This window comes from Aulonocara sp. 'chitande type north' Nkhata Bay, linkage group LG15 (assembly GCF_057382095.1).
Source record: "Aulonocara sp. 'chitande type north' Nkhata Bay isolate Kocher_YH1m ecotype deep benthic linkage group LG15, A_spYH_male_GT1.1, whole genome shotgun sequence".
NCBI lineage: Eukaryota > Metazoa > Chordata > Actinopteri > Cichliformes > Cichlidae > Aulonocara > Aulonocara sp. 'chitande type north' Nkhata Bay.
In genome coordinates, this window is record NC_141358.1 from 42526384 (window position 1) to 42539812 (window position 13429).

Sequence of the window (13429 nt, forward strand, 5' to 3'; positions counted from 1 at the left end):
AGGTATTGTACAGTGAGGTGAAGAGGCACTACAGCTTAGTTGTTCCCCCCTCCTTTGTCCTCCTGTCTCCCCTCCCTCTCCCCTCCAGAGAGGAGTTAAACAGTCTGATGGCGTGTGGGACAAAGGAGTTTTTAAGTCTGTTAGTTCTTGTCTTGGGGAGAAGCAACCTGTCACTGAACAGACTCTTCTGATTGTTTATGGCCGTGTGCAGAGGATGCCCAGCATTGTCCATAATGTCCATCAGTTTCTTTAATGTCCTTTTCTCTGCCACTGTCACCAGAGTGTCCAGCTTCATGCCGACCACAGAGCTAGCCTTCCTGATCAGTTTCTCCAGCCTGCATGAGTCCTTCTTTCTTGAATGCACGCTCAGTGAGAATCCTCCTTTAACATCTGACAGATCTGTTGTGTCACATTGCTTTCGCAGACTTTACTGATTAAGCCCTTCATGTCACAACTCATTGTTTGGGATGCAGCGTGCAGTAATTACAGCCACAGCAGGTATGTGACAAGGCATACGAACAGTCAGCACGAGGAGAGGGTAGCTTTCTGAAATGACTTTATGTTCTAATGCTGGTGGATGATGCTGTCATTCTGGGAACAGTCATCAAGGGGATGAAAAACTGAAGCAGCTCAGCAAACAGACACGCTGTAAACCTCTGAAACCCTCCTGCCCTCTTTATCAGAGTCAAGGATGCGATCACTTAATGCAACTCATCACCTCTGCTGATGATGGCAGGTAATCTCACCTGGTACAGATTATATTATCACTGACAGGAATATTATGATCAAAAGGAGAGAAAAGGAATCAGGTCGAGCTGAACGGTCTTTACTAATTGGCGCTGACACTGAAGATCATTTAAGAACAGAGCGGTCCATCAATGAGACGATTGTTCAAGCAATTAACAACCTGACTGATAATCTGGGCCGATACTCAGCATTTTCCACAGTTATCTGCATTCGCTTTGTTGCTAAACTTGTCTGTCCACAGTCCACTCTGCAGTCTCTGGTTTAATCTGCACTGAAGGCTGTTTGTGCCACAGAAACATATTTTCAGACGAGACCATCGGTTGTATATAACAGACGGCCGTAGCCCAACTCTGCATGTTGAAGCCTAAATGTTTTGGCTGCTGCCATGTTGGTTTTTTGACGCCAGCAGTGACCATGTTTAGCTGACCGGGTGCAGTGCTGATGTATCGGGCTATGCTAGCTTCATTAGCGAGCTGCATGCACCATAAACTGCACGGGTCCAATGTTCAGGCACAGATGCGCGCTAACCAGCGCCGAGCAACAGGCTAACACAATAATATCATCAGAGTGCAGCACAAACCTCTGGGCTGGCTGTGCCACACGCGAGCAACATTATTTTACAAATAATCATTAAAACCTGCCAGCGAGCGCTAACAAAGCACAAAAGCAGAGACGACCAGACTGAAGGAAACCTTATGCCAGCACACTGTTCAGTCAAAGAAGACACGCCCACAACTCTAAGTCTTTCCACGTATAAGAGAAATATTCCAACTACTGTATATTTATTATACGAAACAAAATTCATTTTTAAAACCGAAAGTTCTTTTGAGCCAGCTGTGCATCATTTTACCAGCGTTAAACTGTTTAACATGGGAGTCTGCAGGGACTCACGCTGCAGGGACTCACGCTGCAGAGACTCACGCTGCAGGGACTCACGCTGCAGGGACACACGCTGCAAGGACTCACGCTGCAGGGACGCACGCTGCAAGGACTCACGCTGCAGGGACGCACGCTGCAGGGACTCACGCTGCAAGGACTCACGCTGCAGGGACGCACGCTGCAGGGACTCACGCTGCAGGGACTCACGCTGCAGGGACTCACGCTGCAGGGACGCACGCTGCAGGGACTCACGCTGCAGCCTGCTCCAAGTGGCCACTTAAGGAACTCCAGACTTGGCACCTTCAAATCTGACAAATACATGTGATCAAAACTGTAAAGCTGTGGATATTCCACATATCTGCTGTTGGTCTCCTCTGATTCCTTATAGTCTGTTTGCCCCCCACACACACACTCGGCAGGTTGCTCTTAAACAATGATACCTGGTGTCTCAATGAGATTTACTGTGTAAATAAAGGTGAAATAAAAAAACAGACGTGGCTTATCTTCATTAACCGTTCAGCTCGTGGCTGGAGTTTATTATCAGCCTTCTTGTTTTTGATAAGAGGCTCCGATTTATTGTCAGCTGACTGACTGAACAGCGTGCTGTGGAAACCCAGCTACTCCAACCAAACGCTGCACCCACTGATTTCTGGGAAAGAGGACTAATCATCCACTGCTAAAAAGCCGCATCTTCTTAACACCTGACATTACTCACTCACTATTTCAGCAGCTAAAATATATCAAAGGTAACTGTTGGGAAGCAGTAATGTAACAAAGTGTTCTGCAGGTTACCTCTGTGGGCATCTTGTTTTCCCAGTAAAGAGGAGGCCTGCCTCCATTGCAGCTCTTTTATAGGCCATTTCCATACAACAAACAGATGCTGCATATTTGACTTTTTTCCTCTACAAATCTTTAAGCCTAACGTGGGGATGCACTTTCCACCCAAAGGCATCACTCGGCCTCAGTGAGTCAGCTTCCCGTTCATGTAAACACAGCTGGTGCAAAAGATACACCTCTGATTAAAGATGAGTTGATGCGGTGCATCGTTATCCTCGATGAATGCAGAAAGTCTAACACGTCCGGTCCTTCCCCTCGTTTGTTGATTATGAGCCTATTTACATATTTCAATATGAAGCTCGCCATCACTTCAAAGTTCTCAGTGAGTCAAGCGTTTAAAGCTTTGCCCGCAGCGAAATTAATCTGCGTCATTTTAATCACAAAGCACAGGATTCGCAAATGACAATAATTTAGCAGAGCCCCCCTCAGGAGGAAAGGTCAGCACACAGAGGGGCATTGTCACAAGGATGGATAGCATTTGTGACACCACAGATAAAATCAAACCCTAATCAACTCGCAAACATTTCTTCCTCCTGGTGTAACTAAAGGCTGCGGGGAACAGGGGGCTCATTATCTCCACAAACTGAGATGATGTTCTGCCTAATGCTGTTAACTGTTTTATCTACAAATAACTGCATTATCTACAAGCCCGTTAACCCTCTACAGTGACATCACTGAATTATTAACCCTATCAGCAGCAGCACCTTCAGCTACATGATCAAAGCCTTGATAACAGCGACAAATTGTAAATGGCCTGTATTTATATAGCGCTTTACATATCCAGTCATCCACCCATTCACACACACATTCACACACTGGTGATGGCAGCTACATTGTAGCCACAGCCACCCTGGGGCGCACTGACAGAGGCGAGGCTGCCGGACACTGGCGCCATCGGGCCCTCTGACCACCACCAGTAGGCGACGGGTGAAGTGTCTTGCCCAAGGACACAACGACCGAGACTGTCCAAGCCGGGGCTCGAGCCGGCAACCTTCCGATTACAAGGCGAACTCCCAACTCTTGAGCCACGATCGAGGCTAGTAGGTACAATTTATTCTACTACTAGGTAACAAAGGCAGACCAATCAAAGGCTTGTAGAGGATTGGAGGTAAGCCCTGGAGAGTGCTGACCTTGCTTTTTTGAGAGAGGCATTGGTGATGGGCTTATTTTAGGACCCAACCTTTGACCCTTTGGCACAGCACTGTCTTCTTCATTGATTTTTTCCCACACAGAAAGGATCGCCTCGTCTTTTCTTTGCCTTCATTAAATCTTGCTGAAGGTGCATTTGTGTGCTTCTTTCAGCCCACATGGAGCCTCGCCTGTGGCAGAGCTTTGCTGCTTTAATACAAATGATCCATAACATCTTCAAAGCATGCCACAGTTAAAAACATCTTCCACGCTTATACTTTTATTTTTCTGAGTATATTAAATAAAAACCACAGATTTTCAGTGTTGCTGCTGAAATGGATGGAAAATGTCAGCAGCAATAAAACACGGTATAAACTGTAGCGTGTGAAACAACACCGGTGCGGTGCTTTAAAAAGTTAAGCTCGATGCTGAATCACAGGACTGTGGATGTTACACGGACTCCTGCTGTAACACCGCACATCAGCTCCCACAGGCCGAGTGACAGCACAGAAACAGCATTAAAGGTTAGCATGACTGCGCCTCGGGAGCGGAACACAGCACAGGGCGAGAGCACAGGCGTGGATGCAGCCTGCACCGTGACCCGAGCCGCGGCTCAGACTCTGGCTCCAGCGTTATGTCTGGGCGTGAGGGGACAAATCAAACTGCCATCTTTTTTTTAATGGAGATCGACGCTATGTGACACAGATCCGGTCAGACTAAACTGGATTACAGCTAAAAGTAACGCGTGGTATTCGGGCAGAAGGCAAACGCGGGTGTCACAATGAGCAGCCGGAACAGGGCGACGGACAGCCGCCTGTCACCGAGGATGCAGGGACGGATGATAAAGAGGCTCCTGACTCGGGAGTCTTCACACCAGCAGCATCCGAGCTGAAACCCGCAGCTTTCACCGACACACGGACCGTTACGCAGCGACTGCGTCGCTCCTGCCCGGGACCAGCAGCGTTTTCCTCCCAGCAGGCTGGGTGAATCTAAGCGGCTCTTTGGTGAGAATAGCACCGATCACACCAGTACAAACGACGCGGATGGGAAGTGTTTTCTAGTCCAACTGTATTGTCCTCCCATCTGCGCAGAGCGCTCCTCTCTGTCTCCTCTAACCAGCATCACTCTGCTCTGCTGCGGCGAAAATCCCACCGCAGCTCTCCGCGGTTAAAAACAGAGATATTTACCTGCACGGCCGCCATCAGCATCCAAACACGAAGCATTCTGTTCTCGTAAATTTCCTCCTTCCAAAACAGGTAGATGTTTTTTTCAGTTCCCGGTAAAACCCGGCGTCATGAGGAGCCTTCCTCCTTGCACCAGCCCTTCTCTGTGTCTGTCTGCTGTACCCGGCTCAGTGGCACTACAGCCTGCCTGGGACTGGCTCTGGGCCGGCCCCTCTGCGCCTCGGTGTCGCCCTCTAACGGACACAAGGTGCACTCGGGTTAAGGATGTTCAGCGGCTGGTGTCAGAACAAATATGCAGCCAGAGGAACAATTCCGTTTCTTTGTAACTCATAACTTGGAGAACAGAATCTAAAAGCAAAGGCACCGCTCGCTGATAGTTTGTGCTACACTAGAAGAGCACAGCTTTGATGGTCTGTAAAGGTGAGCCATCCTGTTTTTAACTATTTGTAGTACTTGTGTCATTAGAAACCTTTTATACTGTTGCCTGGGAAATGGTTAGCCACACAGGACACAAGTACTGGGGTTCTTAATGTGCAGTTTTATTGTCAATGACGACTGAATAAACAAAAAAATGTCCTTTGACCTTTACTTTTGTCAAACAGCGGCCATATGGACTCGTACTGAACATCGACAGCACGAGAGGTAACGTGGCGAAGTAACAGAAACAAAGATGCGCCAATACAATACGAGGAATAAAGGAAATGAAATGAAACACAAAAATACGGCAGTGGCCTCTGTCTGTGCAGAACAAAATACAAAGAGCTAAATCACACAAGGCTCCTTTAAAACTGTGGAAGTGTTACATTTTTATAAACACATTCCACAGAAATCGGAATACTGGAGCCCACAGACCATCTTTGCATGGAGAAATGGCCGCTCCACGCTGCACATACAGGTCCTTTGCATCATACAGAAATACATCATCGTGTTAAAATACTGACGTTTTGCCACTGCACTACAATTATACCAATATGTTTCAATGAGTTATGTGCGTATTTAACAATTCCTTACCATTGTGGCGGACCACCAGGTGGCTCCACTCACACCCAAGTTGAAGGGAAGTGTTGGGGTGGAGATTTTGGCGCTTACTATATGTGAAGTTCTGAGAGTCAGTTAATAAAGTTGGAGTGAGACACTGAGACCTCTCCTGTCGTTATTACATACCTCCACACCATCAATTTAACTCCTTCACACCATTCCCGTTCCACATCCACAACAAAAAGAAAAGTAAACAGGAAGTCCCAAGATGCAGTTCTTGTTAAGTTTTTTTTGGAAAACTGCAGTTAACCCTTAAGCACTGCCCCCCCCCCAACCACAATATGCTTATATAATTAACAGCTTCAAGTGCACACAACAAGCAGATAACCAAAGAAATAGCACAAGCAATAACATTAAATTATCCAATTATCCAATATCATTCTTGTCTTACCTTACATGGAAACAAAGAAACAACATTTTAAGACCCCTTTTTGAACCTTAAATGGATATTTGGTTAACTGAAATGGAAAATATTATTATTAATTTTCCACTCGGCTACAATAGCCTTTGCTATCGGTTCTTCGTTTAAACTTCCAGGACTGAAAAATGAAGATAATGAAAGGCCAGTAACTGCAGTTCCTCTCGTGGCCACAGCTTCACAGCTTTTAATGAAAGTTTCCTCTTTTACAGGAACTCTGTCTGTGCGAAGGTGCAGCCAGGCAGGCCTGTTAATTCAATTCAATTCAATTTCATTTATATAGCGCCAAATCACAACAAAAGTCGCCTCAAGGCGCTTAATATTGTACAGTAGATACAGAAAGAACCCAACAGTCATATGACCCCCTATGAGCAAGCACTTTGGCGACAGTGGGAAGGAAAAACATCCTTTTAACAGGAAGAAACCTCCAGCAGAACCAGGCTCGGGGGGGGGGGGGGGGGGGGGGGCATCTGCTGTGATTGGTTGGGGTGAGAGAAGGAAGACAGGATAAAGAGAGACAGAGGTTAATAACAGATATGATTCAATGCAGAGAGGTCTGTTAATACATAGTGAGTGAGAAAGGTGACTGGAAAGGAAAAACTCAATGCATCATGGGAATCCCCCGGCAGCCTACGTCTATTGCAGCATAACTAAGGGAGGATTCAGGGTCACCTGGTCCAGCCCTAACTATATGCTTTAGCAAAAAGGAAAGTTTGAAGCCTAATCTTGAAAGTAGAGATAGTGTCTGTCTCCTGAATCCAAACTGGAAGCTGGTTCCACAGAAGAGGGGCCTGAAAACTGAAGGCTCTGCCTCCCATTCTACTTTTAAATACTCTAGGAACAACAAGTAACAACATATTACTCCGGTGCTTGCTTCCCTTCATTGGCTTCCAGTGCGTTTTAGAATTAAATTCAAAATCTTACTTTTAACTTATAAAGTGCTAAATGGCCAGGCGCCGGACTATTTGTCTGACCTTGTGCAGCTGTATACGCCCTCTAGAGCCCTTCGATCAAGCGATCACCTACTCCTTACTTTACATAAGTCTAGGATGGCTCATAGAGGAGATCGCGCATTTGCGGTTGTGGCACCGAAAATGTGGAACGATCTACCTCTCCACATTAGAAAGGCCCCAACTGTTACTCTTTTTAAATCGCATCTTAAAACATATTTTTTTACTCTGGCTTTCGAAACTGTAGGAGAGTTACCAATTCTTTTATCCTAATCTGTTTTTAATTTTTATCTGTTGTTGTTATTAATGCCACTGTTTAATTGTTATGTTGTACAGCACTTTGGTCAACGCCCTGTTGTTATTAAATGTGCTTTATCAATGAATAAATGAAATGAAATGAAGTAGGCCTGCAGAGCGAGAGCGAAGTGCTCTAATAGGGTGATATGGTACTACAAGGTCATTAAGATAAGATGGGGCCTGATTATTTAAGACCTTGTATGTGAGGAGCAGGATTTTGAATTCTGGATTTAACAGGAAGCCAAAACAGGAGAAATCTGCTCTCTCTTTCTAGTCCCTGTCAGCACTCTTGCTGCTAGACATTACATCTGTCCACATTGTTTTTGCTCTTATTGCATTTTGTAGCATTTTTAATGAAACAAGCAGATAAACAGTTTGTTGTTTAAGCATCAGTCTGTTTTCTTAGTCTCTTAGCAACAATCAGCGGGAATGTGTACCTGTTTGTAGTTTATGGATGTAGTTTGGTAATCAAACATGCTAACATTAGCTATGGTGACTTGTTGCTCTAAAAAACTAAAATTCGAAATACAAGCCATCCAGAAACAAACTGTTACTCATTTGTTCTTCAAGGAATGCGTCAGACATCCTTTTTGTTTACTTTTACCACTTATCTGTTAACTTATCTGATAACGACTGGGCCACTATCACAGCTACACCTAACTTTTTAATGTGATGTTTGCTTTCTACTGTGAATTAGTTTTTGCAACAAAACAACTTTTGCAGCATTTCAGAAGTTTTGAACCTGAGTGTTTTGAAAGCCTTCGTTTGGTATTTAGTTCATCTAGAATTTTCTGATTTCTCGTGGCTTCCCCTGACTGGTTCTTGGTGTTTAACACCATTTTAAAAATTCTGGAAATGCCCCGACTTCCTGCCCCTGATGCTGTTTGAGCTTCCGTACTCTTAAAGAAAGAGTCCTCGGGCTCTTCCAGGGTTCCCTTACAATATAAATCCTTTTGAGATTACTGTTGTTGTAAACTGGTGCTATATGAATTAAACTGAAATTACATTACTGCATTACTGTCCGTAATGGAGCACAGGAAGGAGGTCATGCTAAATAATCTCAGCATCATCTGAAATGACAGTCACAGGTTGTGCCTCACTGTTACTGTTGGCAACCAAATATCCTGATGTTTTATATTTTTGTAGTTTCTTTGGTTTTTAATTCTGATTTCTCTTTATGTCTGTATTTATTTTATAACAGTATTTTCTGTATTTTAGTATAGTTTTTATATACATTGCTGTGTCTGAGTCGAAAAATAATAAGCACTGAAAATTTTAAGATTTCAATAGTCTCAGTTTTTGGATGAACTGAAGGTTAATAAAACAAATAAATAAATAATCAAACAGCCTTCAAACATTTACTGTAACAGGGTGAAAAAATAATTAATTTGTTGATGGACTGTGGAGGAATTCTTTCAAGAATCATTCATTATTAATCAAAAAACAACTCTGAGCTTCCTTTAATCCTTTAAACTCCTCAAGACCTCCGTCCTCAGCGAGCCTGCTTTCATGAACTGCAGTGAAGTCACGTTTTTATAGACGTAGCCCACTGAGAGTGACAGCAGCTGCCTGCCATCCTGTTTAGTTTCATTAAACACTGACAATTATGACTTACACAGTAACACACACAGTAACACACACGCACACACACACACACACACACACACACACACACACACACACACACACACACACACACATACGCATGCACACACATACACACACACACGCATGCACACACACACACGCACACACACGCACACACACATACACACACACACACACATACGCATGCACACACATACACACACACACGCATGCACACACACACACGCACACACACGCACACACACATACACACACACACACGCACACACACACACACACACACGCACACACACACACACACACACACACACGCACACACACACACACACGCACACACACACACGCACACACACGCACACACACACACACACACACACACGCACACACACACACACACACGCACACACACACACACACACACACACACACGCACACACACACACACACACACACACACACGCACACACACACACACACACGCACACACACGCACACACACACACACACACACACACACACACACACACACACGCACACACACACACACACACACACACACACGCACACACACACACATACATGCACACACATACGCACATGCACGCGCGCACACACACACCTTTATTTCATCACATGTTCTATCATTTATTTAATTAGAATGTGTCACTGAGATTAAAATCACATGGCTGTGAGTCCGAGTCTGATTTCCTGATCTTTCATTTTTAATTTAACTTCATTAAACAGAAGAAAAAAGTACAGCAGGTGTATTCAAGCTATGCAGCACCATGCACAGAGCTGTCAGCCACACAGCTGACCTGAGGAGTCAGGTTCAATATTTGCACACTGAGTTTCAGGATAAACAACACGATGTTGTAGCAAATTGCTGAACCCTGCAGCAAGTGTCAAAGACGTGTCATTTCCTACTCATGCTGAATATTCACAATGCAGGGAAAAGCAAACATACTCATGAGTGTGGCCTTAGCCTCGCACTGCTAGTTTGCACTACTGCTGTGTTCATCCATCCATCTTCTTCCCCACTTATTTGGGCTGAAGCCCATCCCAGCAAAAGGCATCTTGTACAGTACATCACAGGGCTAACTCACAGAAGGACAACTATTCACATTCACACTGACACCTGCGGACAATTTAGAATCACCAGTTAACCTAAAAAGCATGTTTCTGCAATGTGGAGGAAGCTGGAGTAGCTGAAAAGCAGGGATGCAGAGTTTGCATCTTCTTGCTGTGCCTGCATGGGCTTCCTCTCGCAGGCAAACACATGCATGTCAAGCTAACTGCTGTTTCTGAACTGTGAGGCGGGTGATGTACCTGTTTCTTTGTGTTTCATCATGTGCCCGGTGTTTTCAGCTGGTGAAGGTTCTGGACTGCAGACTTGGAGCAGTTCACCATCTGCATTCTTCTGATGCAAAGCTGTTTTAAAATGTGCGGTTTAGCAAATATGAAAGGCCTTCCCTGAAAAAGACGTCATCTGCATGCGAGAAAATGTTGCTCTGAAACATGTTTATATCTGTCAGCACTGATGGTGCCTGTCCAGATGTGCAAGCACAGGTTCTAATGCACTGATAACAGCGGGTGACCCTCTCCTCTTTGAAGGATGCAACATCCACGTTTTCCAACAATGATTCATCATGTATTATGATTCATACTTTTAAAAATGTTTTTGCAAGATCGAGCTTTAACCTGCGTTTGTGAATCTGCATGAATGTAAATTCCCTGCAGTTATTTCAATGACAGAATCGTTCCAGTGTGTAGCTCTGTGGTGCCTGAACACCCAAACACACATCCAGCACTGATGTTTGGCCTCGTCCCATAGGCATACATTTTCAGAATCTACTGATTTGCTAATATTATTTAGTGTAGATGAAATTTTCAAAGTCTTTGCAACTTTACGTTAAGGGACACTTTAACACTTCCACAGTTTGTAGATGCTGTTTTTGGGTTGTTTTTTTGCAGACTGGTGAACTTCTGCCCTCGTGTACTTTTAAGAAACTCTGCTTCTCTGAGATGTTCTCTTTATACCCACTCATGCTGCTGAGCTTTTGCAGATTCGCCCAATTAGTTGCAAAATGTTCCTCCAACTGTTTCTTTTTAGTAGCACTTACTTTGCCGGCCTTTTGTTGCCCCTGTCCAAACATCTGACAGATGTTGATGCCATCAAATTCAAACTGAGCAAATTCTTCTTAAAACTGTCGTTTTTCACAGGTTCATGAAATGCACAGTTTACATTTCACACTGGAAATGAGTCAGTAGTGGGTCTGCTGTGTGTGATAAAGGTTGTCCAGAAAGCTGTGTCCCAGTTTTGGAGTAAAATTCTAGTTATTGTATTAGAAAATGTTAAAGCTGCAGCTTTAAAAAGCCAGTGTGGGACGGCATTTTAAATACAGTCCATGCTTCATTATGTTTTAATTCAATTTTTACTCCATGTCAGGGTGTCTTACACTGTAAGGTCAGGACCTCACAGTAGCAGGGAAAACCATGCTATTTGCCCATGAGCAGCCTTTAGTCACACTGGGTATGAGAAATATGAAGAAAGCTCCGTTACAGAGTGAAGCTGCCTGCTTTGAACTCCAAGACCCACACGTAACCCTGCACTGTGAAAGTGAAGTGCTGTACTAGGATATACTACAGTGCTGAGGTGTGATGAAGCTCGGTCATTAAGGATGAAGGAGAATTATATTTTGTTTTATAGCATAGTCAATGAAAAGAAGCTAAATGGAAGAGCTTTGTTCCGAGTCTGATTCACCGGATCTCACCAGGCAAACATTCAGACAGCTCACAAACTAAAAACAGTTAGCAGCAAATTAGCTGAAGTTTGTTGTGATGCAATCGTCATCACTCATCAGAGTGGGTCATCTCTATTTATAGCCACACACTGACAAACTCACATGCACTGTCTGACTGCTTATTCTTCCCTCTGTGAAACTGAAAAATACAGAAGCTGTCACAAAAAATGCAAAAACATAAAAATAATAAAAATAATAAATAATAATAATAATAAATGTGTCATGAACGTCTCCCAGTTCCAAGACGTTTCAGTCTTTTTCTTTCAGGCTGGTTTCATTACATTCTGCTGAAACCTCCACAGCTTATGATTCTTCATTTTCACTTTTCAGCCAGCAAAAGACTGACGGGGCAGCTTGCACTCGTGGTGACAACCTTCACTTCAAGGCCACTGGACACGAAACCCTCTCGAAAAAAGTGACTGACCTGCTGTGTTGACTCAAAGGATGCTATCGCAGCAGGGAGGTACAGGACAAAACACCTGGCCAGCCTGCTCTACAAAAGGATGCTCTTAATTTGAAAAAAGTAGTCCTTGGTTCAGTTTTGTGTGAGTTTAAAGGATGTGCAGTGTCATGCTGAGACATAAATCTGGGGTTGGAATAGAGTTGCTGTGCGTCGCTCAAGTCTGGAATTAAAATCACGTATGTTTATGTCTTGACATGTCTTGTTTTTCGGTACGTGCCAAAGCATTACACTTCACAGTAGCATTTGGTGCTAATACTGTTTAATAAGTGATAGCAAAGGATCATTCCAGAAAGAGCTTTTTGAATTAAATAACAGATTTTCATGCTACTGTCTTATTTTGGACTATAATGTCACACACATCTGTTTACTTTAAGATGTAGTTACATGACTGACGTGCTCGGATAAACTGAAGGGCAGTTTTTACAGATTCATTTAATGAGTCTATATGTTAAAGTAGTAAGTGAATGAGTTCTGGTAAAGGGCGGAGGAAGGGTGGTGGTGAGGAGGTACCAGATGAGTGGAAAGCTGAGTTTGGCCTGAGAGGGATTTTCTTCACATGTGGAGCGAAGCCAAGCGAGATGAATCTGTCCAGAGGGCGAGTGATAATCCAAATGGGCTCAGGAGACACAGAGAGAACTGGAAGAAGTAAAAGTAGAAAGATTTTACACTAAAAAGCTGAAGTAGCCTAAACTGTCTATCACTCAAGGAGTTGTTCAATCTGGCAATAAGTGGGTGTGGTAAGTGAAAGGGGAGCAGGCGTGTCAGCCAGAAGGCAGCAGGAGCCGGATAGAAGACAGACGGTGAGAAGGAGCCACCGTGCTCTCACACAGCCACACCAAACCAGGAGGAAGAAGAGAGGAGACCATAGGAGAGACTGGGAACCACTGAGGGACTGGGACACTGACAGCATTGTTGTGCGGTCAGCTTCGACTCGTTCATTAGTGATTCTGCAGCAGCATCAAGTAGGTACACTTAGCACGTATGATAGATGTTGGTGTAGCCGCTAAAACTGGTGGACTTAAATCTTCACCTCCAAGTCCGTTCACATACAAGAGGAAGGGGAGTGAGCGGGTCAGCGC

At 44.3% G+C, this 13429-nt stretch overlaps 1 protein-coding gene across 1 annotated transcript in view; it reads right to left on the reverse strand.

Moving 5' to 3' along the window:
- The window catches only part of LOC147313750 (cadherin-2-like), a 111403-nt gene extending 106454 nt beyond the window's left edge, over positions 1–4949 (reverse strand). The window contains exon 1 of the mRNA XM_086263549.1: positions 4779–4949. Within this exon, the coding sequence (XP_086119675.1) occupies positions 4779–4814 (36 nt within the window). The 5' untranslated portion in view covers positions 4815–4949. The remainder of the gene's footprint in view (positions 1–4778) is intronic.
- Between the last annotated feature and the right edge of the window lie 8480 nt (positions 4950–13429).